At 32.8% G+C, this 23,070-nt stretch overlaps 1 protein-coding gene and 1 long non-coding RNA gene across 8 annotated transcripts; both read right to left on the bottom strand.

Moving 5' to 3' along the window:
- Window positions 1-202: 202 nt before the first annotated feature.
- LOC141639798 (uncharacterized) lies at window positions 203-3,795 on the bottom strand. Of its 7 annotated transcripts, none has more exons than XR_012542671.1 (9): window positions 3,220-3,795; window positions 2,845-2,926; window positions 2,528-2,752; window positions 2,031-2,120; window positions 1,572-1,617; window positions 1,166-1,460; window positions 977-1,030; window positions 758-841; window positions 203-422 (listed from the first exon to the last, which is right to left on the bottom strand). It is a non-coding gene; the product is annotated as an uncharacterized LOC141639798 (long non-coding RNA). The 7 variants fall into 7 exon arrangements; XR_012542673.1 differs by having other exon boundaries at window positions 977-1,251; window positions 1,389-1,460; XR_012542670.1 differs by having other exon boundaries at window positions 977-1,460; window positions 3,220-3,364; window positions 3,578-3,795.
- Window positions 3,796-6,190: 2,395 nt separating this feature from the next.
- LOC141639773 (high affinity nitrate transporter 2.4-like) lies at window positions 6,191-22,763 on the bottom strand. Its single transcript, XM_074448822.1, has 4 exons — window positions 22,375-22,763; window positions 21,743-22,251; window positions 16,374-16,489; window positions 6,191-7,169 (listed from the first exon to the last, which is right to left on the bottom strand). The coding sequence occupies exons 1-4, from the start codon at window positions 22,664-22,666 to the stop codon at window positions 6,500-6,502; spliced, it is 1,587 nt and encodes a 528-aa protein (XP_074304923.1). The 5' UTR covers window positions 22,667-22,763; the 3' UTR covers window positions 6,191-6,499.
- Window positions 22,764-23,070: the final 307 nt, after the last annotated feature.

Below are 23,070 nucleotides of genomic sequence, written 5' to 3'. Positions count from 1 at the left end.
TTGCACATCGGATTTTTAGGAAAACTGATGTCTATGTGATCAATGGACATCGGATTTTTAGGAAAACCGATGTCTATTTGATCAATGGACATCAGTTTTTTGCAAAAATCCGATGTATAATTATTATTTTTTATAAAAAAAAATATTACGCTGTTGCCCATATTAGTCGTACACATGACGACAATGCAAAATGATTCCCTAATTAACAAAAAATATTTGTATACAATCAATCGGTTATCCAAAGCCAATTACAAAAAAGTTCCATCTACATAATGTGTCAAATTTACTTAGACAATTAACCTATACAAAATATAAACTGATATGCAAACTGACTAATTATTTAAAAAACAAGGCCGAAGAGACGAGACTACTTGGCAGCTTCAGATTTGCTCATCTCCCATTGGGCATATTACCAAGAGAATCTGGTCAACACAACAAAGTTAACGAGAAAACAAAATATCAACATAGAAGATCCTATATAACTAACGAGACACATACATTACTGTATTTTAAGTATCACAACTACTAGCAATACACTCACCTGAATGTGAGGAGCAGAAAAGACGAGGACATAAAACCGTTCGTTAGTCAAAAATGAGCTAAGTTTTAACATTAATGATGATGACGATGATTTTCCATCTATTTTAGCTTATCGCACCCAAATGAGAAAAACTAGTGAATCAATGGTCACATCAAAATGCGAACTCAATAAAAAGACTAATGAGAGTCCAAGGGGAAAGACTTAAACAACACTTGCCTGTATTAATGTTGTTGCATCTGCAATGACGAAAGGCACATGTAGAAGGGGCCATTGTAAAAGGTGCTCTGATATGGTACCAGCCTGCAAATGAAGTATTGACATGAGCATTCAACAAATTATCACCAAGTTGTTTGATTGTTTGTCTATATTTTATAATTATAGGTGAAAATGAAAAAGAATAAATAAATAATTACGTTCCCATATCGTAATAAGTACCTGTAAGTATTTGCTGCCATCAAAAAAGCGAAGTGGCTTGAGCGACTGGTGGGTCTGATACATTGTTGGAACATTTAGAAGACTATAATTAAAACACCAATGTTAAAAAAAAAATCTGAAAGAACCAGTATCAACATTCTACCCCAGTGCTGATACTAATAAGGCAAGCAAACCAAGTGTACAACGAACCTGCGCCAACATTCTGATGCAGCAGCCAGTAGGTGTGTGACATGCACACCAAAAATTAGCTCCAGATGAACAGAAAAGAAAACAAACTAAACCAACCAAATACAAAAAATGTCATTAACTATACCGTGTTAAATTGATTTTGATAGACGATAGTTTAATTAATGACAACCCCGTCATCCAATCAGCGTTTAACAAACGCAATAAAGAGGACGAATCAACATACATCTGATCAACTCCTTATCCCATCCATGAGTTTCCGCTGATAAGCCTGAATCTTCAAAGCTTTAGCATTACACTGCAAATTTACAAGGTCACAATGTCAATATGACAAACCACTCACAAACAGATATTATGATAAGCTATTAGCTGCCAACTATTGTGGAGAGATTTGTTCATACAAACTTACAAATTAAAGGAATGTGGATGGATGCATATATGGTAACAAGAGCTTCCTGGAAAGGGAAAACAGAATACTAATAAGAATATTATTCTCAAAACCGCCAATTTCATGGAACACATCAAAACCTCGGCAATTAAATCACGAAACAACAAAATTTAAACAACCTAAATGACACTTGATATCGCTTGAAAGAGGGTTTTGAACAACAGAGGAGGTTAGTTAAATGAACTGAAAATAATCCATTCTTTTTACTCAAAGCATCATCATCTTTTTACTCATAACAATCAGGCTTGGTGTTATCTCATTGACGCAGAAAATCTAATCATAATGAAACATCTGAAAGGTTGCTGCCATATATTATGAAAAAAAGCCTCATCAGACGGATAAAGTCATGCCCTGTCTCAAGACAAATTACTCAATGAGGCATAGTATAAATATGGAATAATAATGCAAAAACTGAGATACCTCTGAGTCTTGCCGAAATGATGTTTTATCGAGTTCTGGAATCACAAGAGTATCTTTAGTAATACGAGCCACAGCCACCATGTCACAAATCTGCAATTTTATAAAGACAATCAACCTTTGCTCAACCTCAAAAGAATATCACTCACAGGGGTGAATCTGTTATAAGGGGAATCGAGTCGTTGTGGACATCCGTATGGCCAGTGACGACTTCAAAGATCAAGTGTAAGACATTATATGCCTTCTTCACATGAATAAATATATGGCTAATTGCATCTTTATAACCACAACAATAGGAATAGTCTCCAACTCTCCACATGTAAAGAGCTATATATCATTCAGGAAAAATACGGTGCAAATATACTTAATAATTAAAGTCATTAGACCAATTATATACCATGACAACATTAGAGTCACATAACCAGTCAAGACTTGGCTCTATACAAACCCGAGCAGGAGGTAAGACAAAAATCTGAAGTATCTTTGTATGAGTAAGAAACCTGCAAAAGTGTGTAACTACTCTTTGCTGCCATAAATGTGTACTCATTTGCTTTATTCTCACTTATGAAAGCCTTGTTTTGTAACTAACTTGCCCAGTTGAATGCCAACTAACTCTTTAGTGCAATACACAATTCAACTGATGCTTTTCTTCAAATGTAACACCAGAAGACCCCTTCCAATGCTTTCGGGATAATGCTTGACAGCTTGCCTTGCCTGTCAGCAGACTATAAGCCATTTAGGACATCACTTATTAGATTGCATATGGTATAAAACTATATATATTGACATTGCATGTTGGATGAGAGTCAGTACATACATAGAGTGTTGGATTGCTTGATCTGCAGAAAATGCAAGCAGAAACTCATCAACGACAACTTCCCTGCTCTCATTTTTCTTATCTGAGAAAATTGTCAAGGAGAAGAAATGTGGGCTGTATCGACTATCAAGTATGAGCTTCTATTAGAGAGCTACACGATGCAGTACCGTTGAACGATCAAACTATCGTATATTAATGAGAAATTAATCAATTATCCGTCAGTGGAAACTTCATGTGACCTTCAAAGTTAAATAAGGACGATATAATGACATGAAAAAAAACTACTAAAGAGAGAAGCTAGAGGGATTTCATGGCTCAAACTTAATGACATGTAAGTTAAGAAACTTCAAAAAGGTAAGCAAAATGAAAGGATACAGTCTTCAAAAAAATGGCGAATCTCAGCCAAAAGATGGGGAGGTAGCTACTTGTTGTCCTTGTAATGTTCCTACTCAGGATCATTGGCACAAACAACAATTATCTTATCATCTTTCTCCCCCTGATGGGGAGGTAGCTGAATACCCTTCATAGAAAACGAGTTATCACTAAATTGAAATCAAATTTAATTGCAAACCCTAACCCAATTACTTAATTGTACCCTAACATGATAAAAATAATTGAATCCCAAAACGCAAACATCATAGAAAACACAAAATCAGTGAAAAATGAAAACAATTCCTCTAAAAAACATATGAATTGCGATGAATTTAAAGATAATTGAAATTAAAAAACATACCTGATTAAAGATTGCGAAGTGAAAGGTTGACGAATTCTGCCGAGATGGATATGGGTCGTCAGTGAAGAGGTGGCTGCCGACAATAACACGGTGGTTGTCGGTGACGGGTGGCTGGTGGTGGTGATAAGGTTGTTGTGGAAGCTAGCATCGTATCTCGTATATAAGAGTTAGGTTTTGGGTGTGTGACGGTCGTCAGAGTAATAGGAAAAATATAGGGATATTCTCTAGTGTACCCCTCAACTTTTTCATTTTCTATGATATACCCCTCTTTTCATGCAAAAAAACTTTGACCGTCAATAACTCTTGGCTACAAATTCAGAATACGATAAACTTTTTTTCCAAATTGACCGTCTTTAAGAGGTCTTCCGTTTGAAAAAAAATTCACCGACGTCTCAACTTGTAGTCGGGAACTATGGTCGGTCAAAGTTTATTCGTTAAAAAACGTTTGACCAACCATAACTACCGGCTAAGAGTTCAAAAAGCGGTGATTTTTTTTTTCAAATTGAAGGCCTTGACGAGTTAATTGGTTTGGAAGAAAAAAATACCGTTTTCTAAACTCGTAATAGAGAATTATTGCCGGTCAAAGTTTTTTTGCGAAAAACGAGGGGTACACCATAGAAAACGAAAAAGTTCAGGGGTACACAAGAGAATATCCCAAAAATATAAGACGAGTGATTAATTTTGAGACTGTTAATGGTTTTTTAAGACCGATATTTTGTCGGTCTCAATTTTGAGTCCGACGAATATTTTTTGAGACTCAAAATAGCGGTCTAAAAAACGGCTATTTCTTGTAGTGGACGAGGAGGGAGTACGGGGTTGAGGACGGGGTTGGTAGCCGGAGTGGGGGAGAGTGAGTACGGGGTTTTGGGGGTTAGGGTTTAGGAGTGAGAGTGAGGGAGAGGGAGAGGATTTGGGGAAGAATGTATGTAGTCGAAATTATAAGTGATGGCGGTGAGGCAAATATTTTTGCCGCCTATAATTTTCACTTTAGATGCACATCGGTTAAATGCAATGTTCCATGTCCATGACTTTTATATAGACATGGGTTTTATTAAATATCACATGTCCTTTAAAATCAGAAATAATGGACATGTGTTTTTTAACGCAACCGATGTGCATATAAATTATATGCACATCAGTTTTTTGCAAACAAGCGACGTGCATGTTATGTACATCGGTTTTCCAGATTATCCGATGTGCATCGACTGATGTCGATAACGAGTTTTGTAGTAGTGTCTATTGTGTTTGTCATGTGTATTGGTGGACTTAACGGTTGTGCTTGCTTATTTATTGTTGAGGAGACGGAAGGCGGTTGGGAGACCGTCTTCCGCTTGAGTCGCCTCTTGGAGATTCCTACTCCAAGAGGGATGTTCACATTAGTGGCTTGAGTTACGGAGTGACTCGTGTGGTTGAGGCACGATGTCTTGCAGGGGATCCAGTTGGCTTCCGGACCTGGTACGCCTGGGCTTGTCCCGGTACCTGTTTGTGGTTGTTGGTATGTCTGGGCATGTCCCGGTACCAGTGTGGTTGTCGGTATGTCTGGGCTTGTCCCGATATCGTAGCGGCGGTTGTTGATAGCATGTCATTCATATTAAGTCTTGTTGCATACTCACACACTTTGAGTTATGTCACACTTTAATTATTGAAACTGACGTTTGTGTGTCTGTGTAATTGTCACCTATTTCCGGGGTGGCCTGTGTCGATCCATATGATATTTCCGATCATATGAGGAGCAGGATGAGTACAGGTTTTGCTTGTTGACGTGATTGGATTTGGGCTGCGCCTTGGACTCGGAGTTATTTATTCATTAGTCTATGTTTGTAATATTTAAATTTGTTATTTATTTAATGATGTTTCTTAAATGTAATTCCGATTTCACTGACTCGGGAAACCGAGATGGTAATATTTCCTAATTACCTTGGTCGCGTAAGAAGGGGGTGTTACATATTTACTCCAAATTCGATGAACATACCCATTAAGGACTTCCCATGGAGGGTTAGCTCCTAGAACGAAACAATAGACTGCCTGATTCAATAATTCTACCTCCTCTTTAATGGCATCTGGTTTGAATTGTATAAGATCATCCATGGTCTCCTCATCATCGAAAACAACTATTGATTTCCTTCCACGTTTAGTTATCCACAGGTTGTTAACATGGTTCCTCTTCATCCTCAAAATATAACCCTAGTATTCCATTTACTTCATGCATGGGCTTAGTACGTAATAGTTCGTCCTCATCTGGTCCCTTCTTCTTCTCATTTTTCTGGCCAGAATAGCTCCTTCTTTGAGATTGCATTCGTTTTAATCTACTAACTTGTTTGCTCTTAGTTTTTTGTGCCGAATTTTTAGCCATAATCAACTATAAATCAGGAGAAAAAATCGCCCTCGATAGAGACTGTTATCGCCTTCTGTCATTAGGGTTTATCATCCCTCTTAACCTAGGAACTCTTAGATCAACTGGTAAATGCTTGTTTTTAATATAATCAGTGTTCTCATGTTCGAGCCCTAAAAATGCATAAGTGTTAAAACTCATGCGGGAGAACTTTACCTACCTAATGATCCTACCCGACTCGAATTCGGACTAAACATGATGATATACACTACAAAAAAATATCAAACAATATAGGGCATAATAAAAATTAAGAATTTGGAATGTGAGACTTTGAGAGCAACAATACAACACTAGTGCAATGCTCAAGCCCGCTCATGTGATCTAATTAGGTTGGATTCATGAATTGGAATAATTTTAACTGGTCTAAGTTACCTCTTCATTGCTAAGAAGATCCACTTAACAAACTTGCAAATACAACTAAGTCGATAAAGCACACCCATTCCACACCCATAATTTCTCAATATGAATCAACGAACATCGGCTAGGGGTCGGCGTTTGTGATTATAAGTTAAAAGGAATGAAAAATAAACTTAGGGATCATGCATAGTAAGGGGTTGGGTTTTTTGTGTAAACGATGGTGAAGACAATGCTTTAATCCCACGCTCAGACCTGGAACTTTCTGCAAACAACATGCTCCTTTCGTGCATTCCTCGACTCTTCTCATCTTCGTTGTACTCAGTCATATAGTAAGTCTCTTCATTAGCACCCTTTGAAGGAGGCGAAAACATACTGCCCCATTGTGGGAAATAGATCAAGGCAACTGGGAGAGTGCATCCAATGGTCATGACTCCCATGTATAAAAGACCATCGTGAGTGTTAAAACGACCGGTAGTGAAGAAAATGTATTGAGTCAACCCAGCTCCAATGTTTCCTCCAGCTCCTGTCATGCCATTGATGATTCCTAGTGATCGTCGGGACAGAAACGGGACAATCCCAAAGGTGGCCCCACAAGCGGCTTGGACACCTATGGAGAACAATACTAGTGCCACTATAGCCGTTGGTAGAGTACTGGCGGCTCCAAGCCAAATGCAGAACAATCCACCTATGGTTTGGAGAATCCAAAGAGTCCACAGTCGTCCTCTCATGCCAAAGTAATGTGCGCTCCAGTCTGAGGCTAAGCCTCCCATTGGACGCGTTATAAAGCTAACCAATCCAAAACTACCTGCTACCAAACCCGCAGTATGCAAGTTAAGGTTAAACCTGTTGACAACAATGATAACTGTATTAGCCACAAATACAATTGATTTATTACTTGGTTCTCTCTCTTTCTATTTTCATGAGAGGCGAGAGTTTATTAACTAATAACAAGAATATGAAAATGTAGCATTATTATTCTTCATATAGTGGTGTAAAATAAGGTCCCTTGTTTTCAATTATATGACAATTCTGAGTTAAAGTCTAGAAGACATAATCTTAGAACATAAATAATCTCCACAAATTTCTCTGGTTTTAACATGCAATTCATGAAAGCTTCAACTAAATTTTAAGAATTCATCTCCGGGGACAACAATTTGTCTATGAGTTTGTCTGTTAGACGACACGTGGAGATAATTTTTTTTTTTTTTTGCTCTACTTCAAATTCCCCTTAAACTTATTTTGCTACAAATAAATTATCTTGCTCTAAACATATTAAATCTTTTTTCTATAAATTTGTTTTATAAACAAAGTCTTAAATCAAAACTAATTGAGAATAAAATTTCAGTATAGGAGTTGTAACTTGTAACATCCCTTGTTAGGGTTGTCCCATTTATCTTATTCAAACTTATTGATTCATATAAGTAAGATGAGAACTGTTAAATAAATGTATATCATCGCTTTAATTAATGGACTCGATATTTACAAAATAGAAATTTATGCAAATATAGAAATACGGAGTACATAATTAGTTGCATGGTGAATTAGACTTAGAACTTGTTTGGATTTCAAAATATGAGGGCAATGGATGGGATAGGGAAGGAGGGAAGGGAAAGGGAGGAAAGGGAAAGAGAATGAAGAGTGAATGTTGGGAAATAATTTACGTTCAATTTTTTTCTATGATGGAAGGATTTTAGTTTATACTCCCTCCGATCCAGACAAATGGTAACATAGGAAAAAAAGTGGTTATTTAAGAAAAGGTGGAAAAATGAGGGGTAAAGTAGGGAAGTTTGATTGGGGCCACATGAGTTTAAATGGATTAAATAAGTAGTTGGTGAGTGGGTGGGTGGGTGGATGATAAAGTTATAAATAGGTAGTGGATGTAAGGGTAATTTAGTCTTTTTTCATGCCAAATATGGTATGTTACCATTGGTGTGGTTCATCCATTTTAGGTAAGTGTTACCATCTGTCTGGATCGGAGGGAGTAGATGGAAGGAAGAGAGAGAATAAGGGATTTTTTTTTTATAAGGTAAGAAAATTAACTTATAATATCCTCGAGGATGAGAGGGGTAAAAGGAAAACAAAAGCTTTTAATTTACCATAATAGAACCAATAAAACAACAGCTAGTCTTACTTGTGACGGGCTAATTCCGTCACAAGCATGTAACCTCTCACAAAAAGGGAGAGGAGACAAGGTGGGGCACCCCCATGTGCTTCCCACTCACCCCTCAATGGGCATTTTGTGAGAGGAAACGGTATTTGTTATAAGCTTATGACGGATATCGCCGTCACGAATGAAAATTTGTGATAAAACAAGGGCAAAAAGAAGACTACCAAATACAAGAATCAAATGTAAAAACACAACCCTAGAAATCAGATTTTGTCTCCCATAATTACTTTTTGGTGACTAATTTTGTCTTCCACAAGAAGATTATTGTTTTCAGGGTCTCTGCAATGTGTACTATGGCCATTAAAAGTCAACTGTTTTAAAATTAAAGGTAATGATAAATCTACTTCAATTTTTACTAATATCATCCAAGTTGTAAGAGATTGAATAGTAAGATACTTATATATATACATTTAAATGACATTAAACAAAAGTTTAAGCGTTATCATCGGCCAATATTAAACACAAGTACTTGTGGTAGGCGGTTTTACACAAATTTATTGTAAAACAAGTCTTTTAGTAATCATTTTAACACACTAATAAGATTATGTTTGAATGCATTTTACAATAATATTAAAGTAAAACCGCTTCATAAAAAACTAATTCATTAAAACACACATATATTGACTAACTAGATAGCATCCCGCGCTTCGCTCATTCTGTTTGTATATTGACAATAGATATATTATAATTAAGATTTACTAATAAATAAAATAGAGATAGCTAATTATGCATGATCAATGTTTTATAAATGAGGTATATTCGTTACCATTGTGTACATACATACATACTTATTGTCCCTGTGTATACTCGCTATCACCGTGTAGATACATACATATTCGCTATCACTATGTACATACATACTCGTTATCGTTGCGTGTATACATACATTGTTGTGTACATATATACTCGTTATCGCACTATTTAAATCCTCTAAAAATCTTATATTATTTAATTTGTAGTTTGCTCATTCCCAAGTTAAAAAAACTTATCTCTTAATAGTTATCTTTAACTTTTTTTAATAAATACAATGACTCTTACAAATATATTTTTTCTTGAGATCTAATGTTCTAGGTTTATAGCATTTATTAAACAATAATTAATACATTGTTGATATTTATGCAACCTTTATTATGTTCATATTTAAGAATATGTTGTATTTAATGCTTGAAATTATAGTTGCACAAATATATATATATATATATATATATATATATATATATATATATATATATATATATATATATATATATATATAGTGATAAGTTCTTCTAAGTCCCTTCCATCAATTGAGTCCCTAAGTCTTTCTAAGGGCCTTAGGATGAAGGGGATGGAGGGAGGAGATTGCATCTCAATGGAGGGCTAGAAATGCATCTAGCTAATCTTCCTCCCTAATCATTCCTAATCTCCTCCTTATTCTAATCTCATTCATTCATTCACTCATCTCATTCCTTCATTCAAAAAAAAAAAAAAACCCCATCTCTCATCCTCTTTTTCTCTCATCACCAAACCACAAAAAAAAAAACCAAACAAAAATCATCCACAAAAAACCAAACAAAAAAAAAACGACTCCCTCACTGCCTCCCTCCCGTCCCCTGAAACAACCACCCCATACCCGACCACCACCACCGTCCTTTTCCCTCTTCCTTTTCCTCCTGCCGTCCCCGCCACCGTAACCATCCACCACCACTACATCTCCCCTATAAAAAAAAACTAGATCTACAAAAACCTACCCACACACCTTCACCGACAACAACCACCACAAACACCTCCTTATCCATCGAAAATAGCCACCTATACTGCAAAGAACAACCACGGCTAAGATCTGACCACCGTCCAGATCTGACCACCGTAAACCACCCGCCATGCCTACAGCCATTATGAACGTATGCAAACTGAGCAAGTACGATAATATAAGCGAGAGAATGATGGGCAGATTGTATATACTGAAAACTGAATGGGAGAATTAGTGGAGTCCGTACGTGAAACTCTTGTTTGGCCGTCATATCTTATGATTGGATCAGTATTCCACAAGATAATCATTCTCACACAAATTACACTTGGTTGTTTCAATTTTTTTTTGAGTGTAATTTGGTTCTCCTTTTTCCTGAGTTTAATTTGGTTCTCGTTTTTTTTTCTTTTTTTTTTAAAAAAAAAAAATCAGATCTACTTTTGAAGGTTTTTATTTATTTTAAATTCGTTTTCCTTATTATTATATTACATTTTCAAAGAAATCGGGTTTTTATATTTTATTTATCGGTAGTATTTTGGTTTTTATTTCGGTGTTTTGGTTTTTATTATTATTTTTGCTAGGTTATACCATATTTCAGAGCTTGGTTTTGTGTGACGAGTTTCAGAGCTCGGGTTTGTGTGACGAGTTTCAAAGAAATCGGGTTTATTTTTATTGTTTCACATTTTCAGAAAAAAAAATGGGTTAATACCCTAAAAGAGATCGGTTTTTTTTTGTTTCAAATTTTCGTTTTTTATTTGTGCATTTTTGAATTTTGTTATATTGTCTTGTGAATTTTTTGTGCATTTTTGAATTTTGTTATTTTGTCTTGTTAATACCCTAAAATCTCTTCTTTTTCCTGTTAAAATTACACTTTTTTTCTGTTAAAATCACACTATTTTTTGTTAAAATTACACTTTTTTCTGTTAAAATTATACTTTTTTTTGTTAAAATTACACTTTTTTGTTAAAATTACAGTTTTTTTCATTAAAATTACACTTTTTTTCGTTAAAATTACACTTTTTCTGTTAAAATTACACTTTTTTCTGTTAAAATTACACTTTTTTCTATTACAATTATACTTTTTCCTGCTACAATTACATTTTTTTTTGGTTAAAATTACACCTTTTTTGGTTAAAATTACCCTTATTTCTGTTATAATTACACTTTTCTCTGTTAAAATTACACTTTTTTCTATTACAATTATACTTTTTTCTGCTACAATTACAAATTTTTTTGGTTAAAATTACACTTTTTTGGGTTAAAATTACCCTTGTTTATGTTATAATTACACTTTTCCCTGTTAAAATTACACTTTTTTCTATTACAATTACACTTATTTCTGTTACAATTACACTTTTTTTTGTTACAATTATACTTTTTCCTATTAAAATTATACTTTTTTCCATTACAATTACATTTATTTATGTTACAATTACACTTTTTTACTTTAAAATTACACTTTTTTACTTTAAAATTACACCTCTTTCGGTTAAAATTACACTTTTTCCTGTTAAAATTACACTTATCTTTATTAATAACTAAAGTTACACTCTTGGACTAAAGTTAGACAGACTAATTTGGACTATTTGGACTATTTGGACAATTTGGACTAACTAATTTGGACAATTTGGACTAACTAATTTGGACAATTTGGACAATATGGACTAACTAATTTGGACTATTTGGACTAATTAATGGAGTTATTTACGACTAAATTGAATACAATATTTACAACTAAATTTGGACTAAAATTATACAATTTTGGACTGAAAATACACTAATTACGAATAATTTTGAACTAATAATACACTATTTACGACTAAATTTATATTAAATTACACAATTTGAACTAAAGTTACACAATTCATTTATTTTGAGTCATTGAGATTGTGAAATTTCAATCATTGTCCACTAAAGTGTAACTTAGTAAATTGATAGTATGTGTATCTTTTATCATTTTATGAGTGTAATTTTAGTCCAAAAAAGTGTAATTTTAGTCTACAAATGTGTAACTTTAATCCACAAATGTAATTTTAGTCTACAAAAGTGTAATTTTAGTCAACGAAAGTGTAATTTTAGTCCATAAAAGTGTAATTTTAATCCAAATTGTATAACTATAGTCCAAAATTGTGTATCTTTAGTCCAAATTGTGTAAGTTACAATTTACAAATAACTCCATTAGTTAGACCAAAACATCAAAATTGAAGAGAAAAAAAAAACGGAAATGAAAAAAAAAACGGGTCAATGAAAATTGATCTATTTTAATAGATCTAAGATTAAAATTTTAAAAAACTCACAAATTTAAAACAATATTATATAGCAAGAAGATATAAGGATAAAAAAAACAACAAAAAAAATAAAAAGAACACCCAAACATCAAGTTTTTTTTTAAAAAAAAAAAAAAAAAAAAAAAAAAAAAAAAAAATTGACGTTGGGGCGGCGGCGGCGGTGGTGGTGGCGGCGGCGGTGGCGGTTGGCGACTGTGGTGGTTTCCGGTTGGTGGTGGTAGGTGGATGGTGGATGGTGAATGAGGAAAAGATGAGTAAATGATTTATTTGGATTTTTTGGGTTTTTTATTTGTTTGGTTTTTTGGGTTTTTTTTTTCTTGGTTTTTTTTGAGAGAATATGGAGAAGTGAGATATAGAGAGAGAATGAGGAGATGTGATAATGAGTTGGTGAATGAAAGATGAGGAGGATTAATGTAGTTAATGAGAAAATTAGAGGAAGATGGACAAATTAGAGCATTAACCTTAATTTTTTGGTTCTCATCTAAGCCCTCCATTTCCAAGATCCAAAGGCTCACAATGAGACTTATGGACTCAAATGTAAGAGGTGGACTTAGATGATCTTATTACTATATATATATATATATATATATATATATATATATATATATATATAAAAGAGAGTTTTTTCAAGCGATCTGAGAGCGTCCACATCATCAAAAATCAATTTAGGAAAGTATAATTTTTGATGTAAAAAAAAAAAGTGGAAAATCTTTTAATTATTATAATATGTATATTTCCTAAATTATATTCAAGTGATATTTCCAATTTTTATATCAAACTTTTACATTTCATTTGGCAAAAAAATATCGTTACAAAAATTATGAAAATAATATAATTAGCTTTGTGGTAAAAAAATGCTATCATTAGAGTATAGATTTCATATTATTTGCACATATTAAAGATGGTGTACTTCTTAATACGTAAAATTGTGTACTTTTTAGTATGTTTTGTCCCACATTGAAAAATAAGTAGGTGTGGTGAATATACTACATATAAATAGTAGAATTGTCCCACATCGAAAGATTAGTATAATGTGATGTGATCCTATGATTATAAATAAGAAGCATATTTGGAACTTATGTATCCACCCATAATTTTTTGAGTCTCATAAATATTGTTTTAAAGAGCTCTTAAGATTTTCTATCATTATCTACGATATGATATAAAAAATAAAGTGGAATTGTTGGGAATTACCCAGGAAAGAGTTAATAACATGAATAAGAAAATCAAAAGATACAAAACTAAAGGTTTTACTAATGATAGTCTCCTGACACCGACATGGTACAAAACTAAAGATTTTACTAATGGTTGTCTTCTGAATGCAGTAATAGAGCGTTAATGAGTCGTTATATGCACGATGTAGAGATCCATATCTAATGATCGAGACTAAGTGATTTTACCTTCAAAGAAAAATAATATGTATACATTAGTGGTTTTTTTAAGAAGAGACATGTATTTTTTTTATATGTTATATCTTTCATATTGAAAAATAATGTAGGCATGATGAACATACTACGTCTAAATAATTAAATTATGTATCTCACATTGGAATAATAGTACTATACGATAAAGTGATTCTATAAATATAAAAAGGAGGCATCCTTGAAACTTAGGTATTAACCAAAAAATTTTTGATATAAAAGATATGTACTTTTTAGTATGTTATATGTCCCACATTGAAAAATAATGTAGGTGTGGTGAATATATTATGTATAAATAATAGAACTGTCCGATATATATACATTTTTTATATATTATATTAAAGTGATGTTTATAATTTTGATATAATAACTTTATATTTCATTTGACAAAAAATGTATCGTATGAAAATTATATAATTAGATTGTGACAAAAAAATGCTATCATTAGAGTGTAGATTATATTGTATTGTATTTTCTCATTATTAAATCGGGTTGATGTCGAAGTAGGTGCAAAAAAAATGGTGTACTTAGTATGTTATTTGTCCTACATTGAAAAGTAATGTAAGTGTGGTGAATATACAATGTATAAATATTAGAATTGTCCCACATTGGAAGATTACCATAAGGCAGGGTAATCTTATGATTATAAATAGAAGTCATAACCCAAAATATTTTGATTCTCTTAAGTATTGTCAGAGAGATGTCTTAAAAGAGTTTTTATTATTGTCTCTACAATAATGATTTCTAACCTAAGTTAATCTTTGGAAAATCTTTTAGTTATTATAATATGGGTTTTTCTATCATGTGCCCAATGGGCACATGATAAAGAGCCAATTAAGGAAAGTATTACACCAATATATCATGAGATATTGAATTATGAACTCATAATTACCACATTTAGAGGATTATTGGTATAATACTTTCCTTAATTATCTCCTTATCATGTGCCTATTGGGCACATGATAGAAAAACCCTTATAATATATACTCTGTCTTTCTTATTTATATTCAAGTGATGTTTCTAATTTTTATATAAAAACTTTTACATTTCATTTGGCAAAATAATGTCAGTAAAAAAATTATTAAAATAATATTACTAGATTCATGGTAAGAAATGCTATTATTATAATATATATAGATTTCATATAATTTACACATATTAAAGATGGTGTATTTCATAATATGTTATATGTCCCACATTGAAAAATAATATAGGTGTGATAAATATACTACATATAAAAAATAGAATTTTCGAATTATAGCATAAGGTGGGTGCTATGAATATAAATAGGAGACATCCTTGGAACTTAGACATCAACCCAAAATCTTTTGAGTTTCGTAAGTATTGTCTTGGAGAGCTCTTAAAAGATTATATCATTATATTTTCTACATATAGATTTTGTATTTCTCATATTGAAAAATAATGTAGGTGTGGTAAATATACTACGTTTAAATAATATAATTAGAATTGTGTTAAAAAAATATTCTATCATTAGAGTATAAGTTCCTATCATTTGTACATATTTTAATTATGATAAAAAAAAAATAGAAAACAAACGTCCATGGTAGCATGTGTAATCTATCAAAGTTCAAGGTTAGCATGAGAAATTTTCAATATTATAATGATATAGTTAATTAAATCTTCATTTAAAAGAGAGAGATATCCGTACCAATAAAATAATAAAGGGGGTATTATTTTTTAATTGTTATTTTATTGCCACGCCATCAAACTTAGCGTCCATTTAACAACTTTTACATTAGGGGGCACCATAGGCAGATTCTTAAAAGTAGGAGCAACTTGAAAAATCTGACAAAATTAAAGGGTACCACAGGAAATTTCCGTATCTCAATTATGTTAAATTTTTTTTGAAGAAAAACAACGTACAAATGTTAATGGAGAGTACTTGATCGTATTATTAAATTTAAATATAACTATTAGATATAATGAGTAACAATTGTCTGTATTCGGTATTCGAGATCTGGTTTGATATCGAACTACGTGCAAAAAAAATGGTGTAATTCTGAGTATGTTATTAACTCACGTATATATTAATCTTTTTTTTTGAAAGAAATATTTTAATAATATGTAAACAAATCATAAGACACAAAATGTAAACATTAAACCCTTATAACGTTTTTTTTTTTGCATTATAAATAAGTTAATTATCCCGTTGCAACGCACGGACATTCAAACTAGTTCTCATTATAGACGGGAGATATCCATCTATAGTTATAGACGGGCCAAATATTCATTCACTCTAAGTATAAGATAAGTAACAAGTTGCATGGTTCGGCCCTAAAATATCACTACTTTAAATATATTTGACCCATTTTTAATATAGACGGATATATTCATTTAGAGTGAGACTAATTATTATAGTTGAATAGCTTTTCAACCCAATTTTATGAATAATTGTAAAAAAAAAAAAAACAATGTGCGTACCTATCGTAGAAATACTCTGCAATGACGTTATCGATTGTCAACTCCACACCTAAGGAATAACCATACAAGAGCACAAAGATCCATGTCCGGTAATTGGAGATTCCATGCCAAAGCACCTTTAATTATAAGAATGAGAATAATTTAAATAAACATAAGTTAAAGACTTAGGTTTTATTTGATACTCTCGAAATTAAAATAAACACAATAATATTAGTATTATTATTATATATGTTGGGCTTATTCTATTATTATGTGTCTTGGGCTTATTCTATTAATCAGAAGCAGAGAATTTCGTATTTGACTAACATACTTTAATGTTCAATTCAATGTACTTAAGTTAGTAGTTATCTGCGATGAAACCCATATTAACCCTTGTTTAAGGGGTTAACTTTCTTTATTGATGATTGGTTTTGGAAGGGGAAGCTCGTTGGACTTATTAAGCCCGTTTTGCCTAATTTAACTTGGTATAAGAGTCCACGGTAATGATTCACCAAACACACCACATCCCAATCGATGAGTCCCATCTATTTTAAAACATGGACATAAATTCTTATTTAAGACGGGTCAAATCTATCTATATATATATAAAAGAGAATTTTTTCGAGCGATCTTAGAGCGTCCACATCATCAAAAATCAATTTAGGAAAGTATAATTTTTGATGTAAAAAATAAAGTGGAAAATCTTTTAATTATTATAATATGTATATATCCTAAATTATATTCAAGTGATATTTCCAATTTTTATATCAAACTTTTACATTTCATTTGGCAAAAAAATATCGTTAAAAAAATTATGAAAATAATATAATTAGCTTTGTGGTAAAAAAATGCTATCATTAGAGTATAGATTTCATATTATTTGCACATATTAAAGATTGTGTACTTCTTAATACGTAAAATTATGTACTTTTTAGTACGTTTTGTCCCACATTGGAAAATAAGTAGGTGTGGTGAATATGTAACACCCCACGTTAATTGAAGAGGTCCAGTTATAAGCTTAAATGACTAGTGCTTAAAGGGATTGGAAGTACTACTCATATTAACAAAGTGCACTTTCTTTTATGGTCATCCATGCGAAAGAACTCCAAAGTTAAGCGTGCTTAACTGGGAGTAGTCTTAGGATGGGTGACCTCCTGGGAAGGTTTCCGGGATGCGTATGAGTGAGGACAAAATGCGCTATAAAGGACCCGTGTTGATCTGTGGGCCATGTATACAGCCTGGTGAGCTATCATAAGTAACCGCTCCCGACCCGGTTTGGGCCGGGGTGTTACAAGTGGTATTAGAGCAACCCTGTGACCGTGTGGTGATCGGAGGCAGTTGTTATACGCTCCTGGAGGCAGTGGTTATACGCTCCATTGTGATCACACACCTAGCGGGGGAGGATTCTGGGTTAGCGGTTATGCTCCCAGGCGCAATGAGGACGTTGCGTTCTTCAAGTGGGGGTGACTGTAACACCCCACGTTAATTGAAGAGGTCCAGTTATAGGCTTAAATGACTAGTGCTTAAAGGGATTGGAAGTACTACTCATATTAACAAAGTGCACCTTCTTTTATGGTCATCCATGCGAAAGAACTCCAAAGTTAAACGTGCTTGACTGGGAGTAGTCTTAGGATGGGTGACCTCCTGGGAAGGTTTCCGGGATGTGCATGAGTGAGGACAAAATGCGCTATAAAGGACCCGTGTTGATCTGTGGGCCATGTACACAGCCTGGTGAGCTATCATAAGTAACCGCTCCCGACCCGGTTTGGGCTGGGGTGTTACAGAATATACTACATGTAAATAGTAGAATTGTCCCACATCGAAAGATTAGTATAAGTTGATGTGATCCTATGATTATAAATAGGAGGCATATTTGGAACTTATGTATCCACCCAAAAATTTTTGAGTCTCATAAATATTGTTTTGAAGAGCTCTTAAGATTTTCTATCATTATCTACGATATGATATAAAAAATAAAACTAAAATTTTTACTAATGGTTGTCTTCTGAATGCAGTAATAGAGCGTTAATGAGTCGTTATATGTACGATGAGAGATTTCTATCTAATGATCGAGATTAAGTGGTTTTACCTTCAAAGAAAAATAATATGTATACAATAGTGGTTTTTTTTAAGAAGAGACATGTATTTCTTGGTATGTTATATCTTTCACATTGAAAAATAATGTAGGCATGATGAACATAATACGTCTAAATAATTAAATTATGTATCTCACATTGAAATAATAGCATACGGTAAGGTGATTCTATAAATATAAATAGGAGGCATCCTTAAAACTTAAGTATTAACCCAAAATTTTAAGGTAAAATAGCAGAACATTTCATTCAATCATCGTCTCATTACACTATAACAATAAGGAGCAATGCTAATTATTTAGAATTACACATATAATTGTTCATCATTAAACTATTATAAAATATTACGAGTAATACAATATGTAGAAGTTGTGTAGAAGTGATCTAGATAACCCGTCCACGAGACCACGAGTTAGTTAAATATGTAGAAGTTGTGTAATTGATGTGTATTTCATTAATTAACAATAACGTACATATATAGGAGAGGCAATACAATAACCTAAAGATACAAAAATTCTAGGGCAAGCAAAGCATACAAAATACAATAGGCTGGCATCTGTTCGTCCCCTCCCACCCCCATAAGTCCATTCTATAAATATAAAAGATATGTACTTTTTAGTATGTTATATGTCTCACATTGAAAAATAATGTAGGTGTGGTGAATATATTATGTATAAATAATAGAACTGTCCCATATATATACATTTTCTATATTATATAAAAGTGATGTTTATAATTTTGATATCAAAACTTTATATTTCATTTGACAAATAAGTATCGTATGAAAATTATATAATTAGATTGTGACAAAAAAATGTTATCATTAGAGTACAGATTGTATTGTATTGTATTGTATTGTATTGTATTTTCTCATTATTAAATCAGGTTGATGTAAAAGTAGGTGCATAAAAAATGGTGTACTTAGTATGTTATTTGTCCTACATTGAAAAGTAATGTAAGTGTGGTGAATATACTATGTATAAATATTAGAATTGACCCACATCGGAAGATTACCATAAGGCAGAGTGATCTTATGATTATAAATAGAAGTCATAACACAAAATCTTTTGATTCTCTTAAGTATTGTCATAGAGAGCTCTTAAAAGAGTTTGTATTACTGTCTCTAAAATAATGATTTCTAACCTAAGTTAATCTTTGGAAAATCTTTTAGTTATTATAATATATACTCTGTATTTCTTATTTTATATTCAAGTGATGTTTCTAATATTTATATAAAAACTTTTACATTTCATTTGGCAAAATAATGTCGGTAAAAAAATTATGAAAATAATATTATTAGATTCATGGTAAGAAATGCTATCATTAGAGTATATATAGATTTCATATAATTTGCACATATTAAAGATGGTATATTTCATAGTATGTTATATGTCTCACATTGAAAAATAATATAGGTGTGATAAATATACTACATATAAAAAATAGAATTTTCTCACATCGAAATATAGCATAAGGTGGGTGATTCTATGATTATAAATAGTAGGCATCCTTGGAACTTAGGCATCAACCCAAAATCTTTTGAGTTTCTTAAGTATTGTCTTAGAGAGCTCTTAAAAGATTATATCATTAGATTTTCTACCTATAGATTTTATATGTCCCATATTGAAAAATAATGTAGGTGTGGTAAATATACTACTTTTAAATAATATAATTAGAATTGTGTTAAAAAAAATTCTATCATTAGAGTATAGGTTCCTATCACTTGCACATATTTTAATTATGATAAAAAAAAAATAGAAAATAAACGTCCATGGTAGCATGTGTAATCTATCAAAGTTCAAGGTTACCATGAGAAATTTTCAATATTATAATGATATAGTTAATTAAATTTTTATTTAAAAGAGAGAGATATCCGTACCAATAAAATAATAAATGGGGTATTATTTTTTAATTGTTATTTTATTGCCACGGGATCAAACATAACGTCTATTTAACAGCCTTTACATTAGGGGGTACCATGGGCAAAAAAATGGAACCTCAAGGGTACCATATGCAGATTATTAAAAGTAGGAGTAACATGGAAAATCTGACAAAATTAAGGGGTACAACGGAAAATTTCCATATCTCAATTATGTTAATTTTTTTTTGAAGAAAAACAACGTACAAATATTAATGGAGAGTACTTGATCATATTATTAAATTTAAATATAACTATTAGATATAATGAGTAGCAATTGTCTGTATTCGGTATTCGAGATCTGGTTGGATGTTGAACTAAGTGCAAAAAAGATGGTGTAATTCTGAATATATTATTTGTCCCACATTGAAAAACAATGCAGGTTTGATGAATATATATTACGTATAAATAGTAGAATTGTCCCACATCAGAAAAAAAATCCAAGTTTTGTGAATATATTACTTATAAATAGCAGAATTATCCCACATCGAAAGATTAGTATAAGGTGGGGTGATTATATGATTATAAATAAGAGTTAACCCACGTATATATTAATCTTTTATTTTTTTTTGAAAGAGATATTTTAATAATATGTAAACATGTCATAAGACATAGAATGTACCCATGTACAATAGGTGGGTAGCATTACAACCTTAAGACATTTGATCATGACTTTCTAAGACATAGAATGTAAATATTAAACCCTTATAAAGTTTTTTTTTTTTTTTTTTTTTTTTTTTTTTTTTTGCATTATAAATAAGTTAATTACCCCGTTGCAACGCACGGACATTCAAACTAGTAGTAACAATAAGACAGACATAAACATAATAGTGATAATACATAAGGAAAAACAATGAATTTTTGTCTAAGATGCTCAGGTGGATGATATAACCCGTTTTAATGTTAAGACGAAAGTCTTAGACCTGGCAAAGAGATCAATGGTCGGGTCAATTTAAACTCGGGTTTGCAAGAATTCGGGTCGAGTCAGGTCGGGGCAGGTCATTTAGGTACGAGTCATTTTCTGATGGGGTATTTTCAAATTATTATGCAATAATAAACATTGGGGTCAATTTGGCATTGGGTCGGGGGTCGAATTATTCGGTATTGGGCATTTTGAGTTGGATCAGTTTTGACAGCAATACGGCATACGCCTAATCCTTTCAATCCTTACTGATGGAAAAACATATACGGAGTACTCGGTGTATAATATAGAGAGGGTTATTCGCCCAATTTAGTTAGTACTTGCAAAAGTATCTATTACATTTGTATATGCGTTTTCTTTTGGTAGAAATATAATTGTTTTTAAATAAAATTTCGAGAACAAATAGAGTACATAAAAGTTTGTGCTTAATATTATAGGAATTGAGGTGTAAGGGTACCTTAGAGAACTTGTCCTTGACGACCTCACCGGTCTTTTGCAAGTCACCAAGATTACCATCAGGCAAATCCTGGCCAAGAGTAAGAACCAATATCCCCACAACTATATGCAATATCCCTGGAATAAAGAATGCAATCCTCCAAGCCTCATAGGGGGCCGATCCCATACGACGAATGATCTCGTAAAGGACCGGCATCAACAGCTGGGTGGCCCCACCGCCGGCATTTCCCCATCCTGCGGCCGTCCCATTTACCAACCCGATGAACCGACCGTTGAACATGGTACTAATCCAATATTGACACGACACAAATGTAGCTAGGCAAAACCCTATCATGAACCTCGCTATGACGAACCCCCCTGCATCGGTGATCATGGACATCCCAAAGACAGCTGGCGCAGTCAACATGACTACAAAGGCGCAAGCATATCGGGGGCCCATCAGGTCACATAATGTACCCATCACAAGCCTAGACAGAATACTTCCTGTGACTGATGCCACCGATGCATTACCTGTCATTACAACAGAATGATTAGATATATTTTCGCTAATATACAATCTCCAAACATTGGGTTATACTTATACCAGACCGTATTATATTAGAACTAGCTTAGAATGTAAAATGTGATACTTACCTATATCTGTTTTGGTAAGGTTGAGGTTGTCTCTTAAGATAGGGACCAAGGGTGCGGCTGCAAAAGTAGATACGAAGCATACGAAAAATGATGTCCAACTTAGGTGGAATGTCATCATGTGAGGTTTGGATAAGGAGAATATCTTGAATTGTAAGGCCTTATGCTCCGTATCAACTAGTAGATCAAAGTCGGCCGCCAGGTCCAACGGGACGATGTTTGAAGCAACAGAGAAGGAATTTGATTGTTCCTTCTCGGCGTCTCCGTGTATGTTTCTCCGTGGATCACCTGCCATGGTTAACTGATCAATTTGTAGTATATGGTGGTAGTATTATTAGTAAATGTATTTTGTCTGGTATCAATTGCTTCCTTTTGTTTGTATTATATAGTAGAAAATGTGTTGTAAAGTCAAATGACGCTAGTATATATAAGATGTAACCAAACATTGACAATGTAAATTGGGAGTAATTATTGAAGGGTTTGCAAAGTCGTCAAAACTGAATATTCCTTCAACACAAAGTCACAAGTAGTGTTTAAGCACTCCGTATTATTTAGAATCCGATTGGCTCAATTTCTTCAATTTGGCTAATATATTAAATGTTAGAGGTAGTTTTTAACCACTTGTACAATAGAAGCCAATTCGCTCTATTTTGTATTTTTGTAATCCCTTAGTTCCGGTTATTTGTTTGTCATTGGTTT

Source organism: Silene latifolia, unplaced genomic scaffold (genome assembly GCF_048544455.1).
Source record: "Silene latifolia isolate original U9 population unplaced genomic scaffold, ASM4854445v1 scaffold_57, whole genome shotgun sequence".
NCBI lineage: Eukaryota > Viridiplantae > Streptophyta > Magnoliopsida > Caryophyllales > Caryophyllaceae > Silene > Silene latifolia.
The sequence above is the reverse complement of the archived record's forward strand: the minus strand, read 5'-3'. Positions and strand labels throughout refer to the sequence as shown.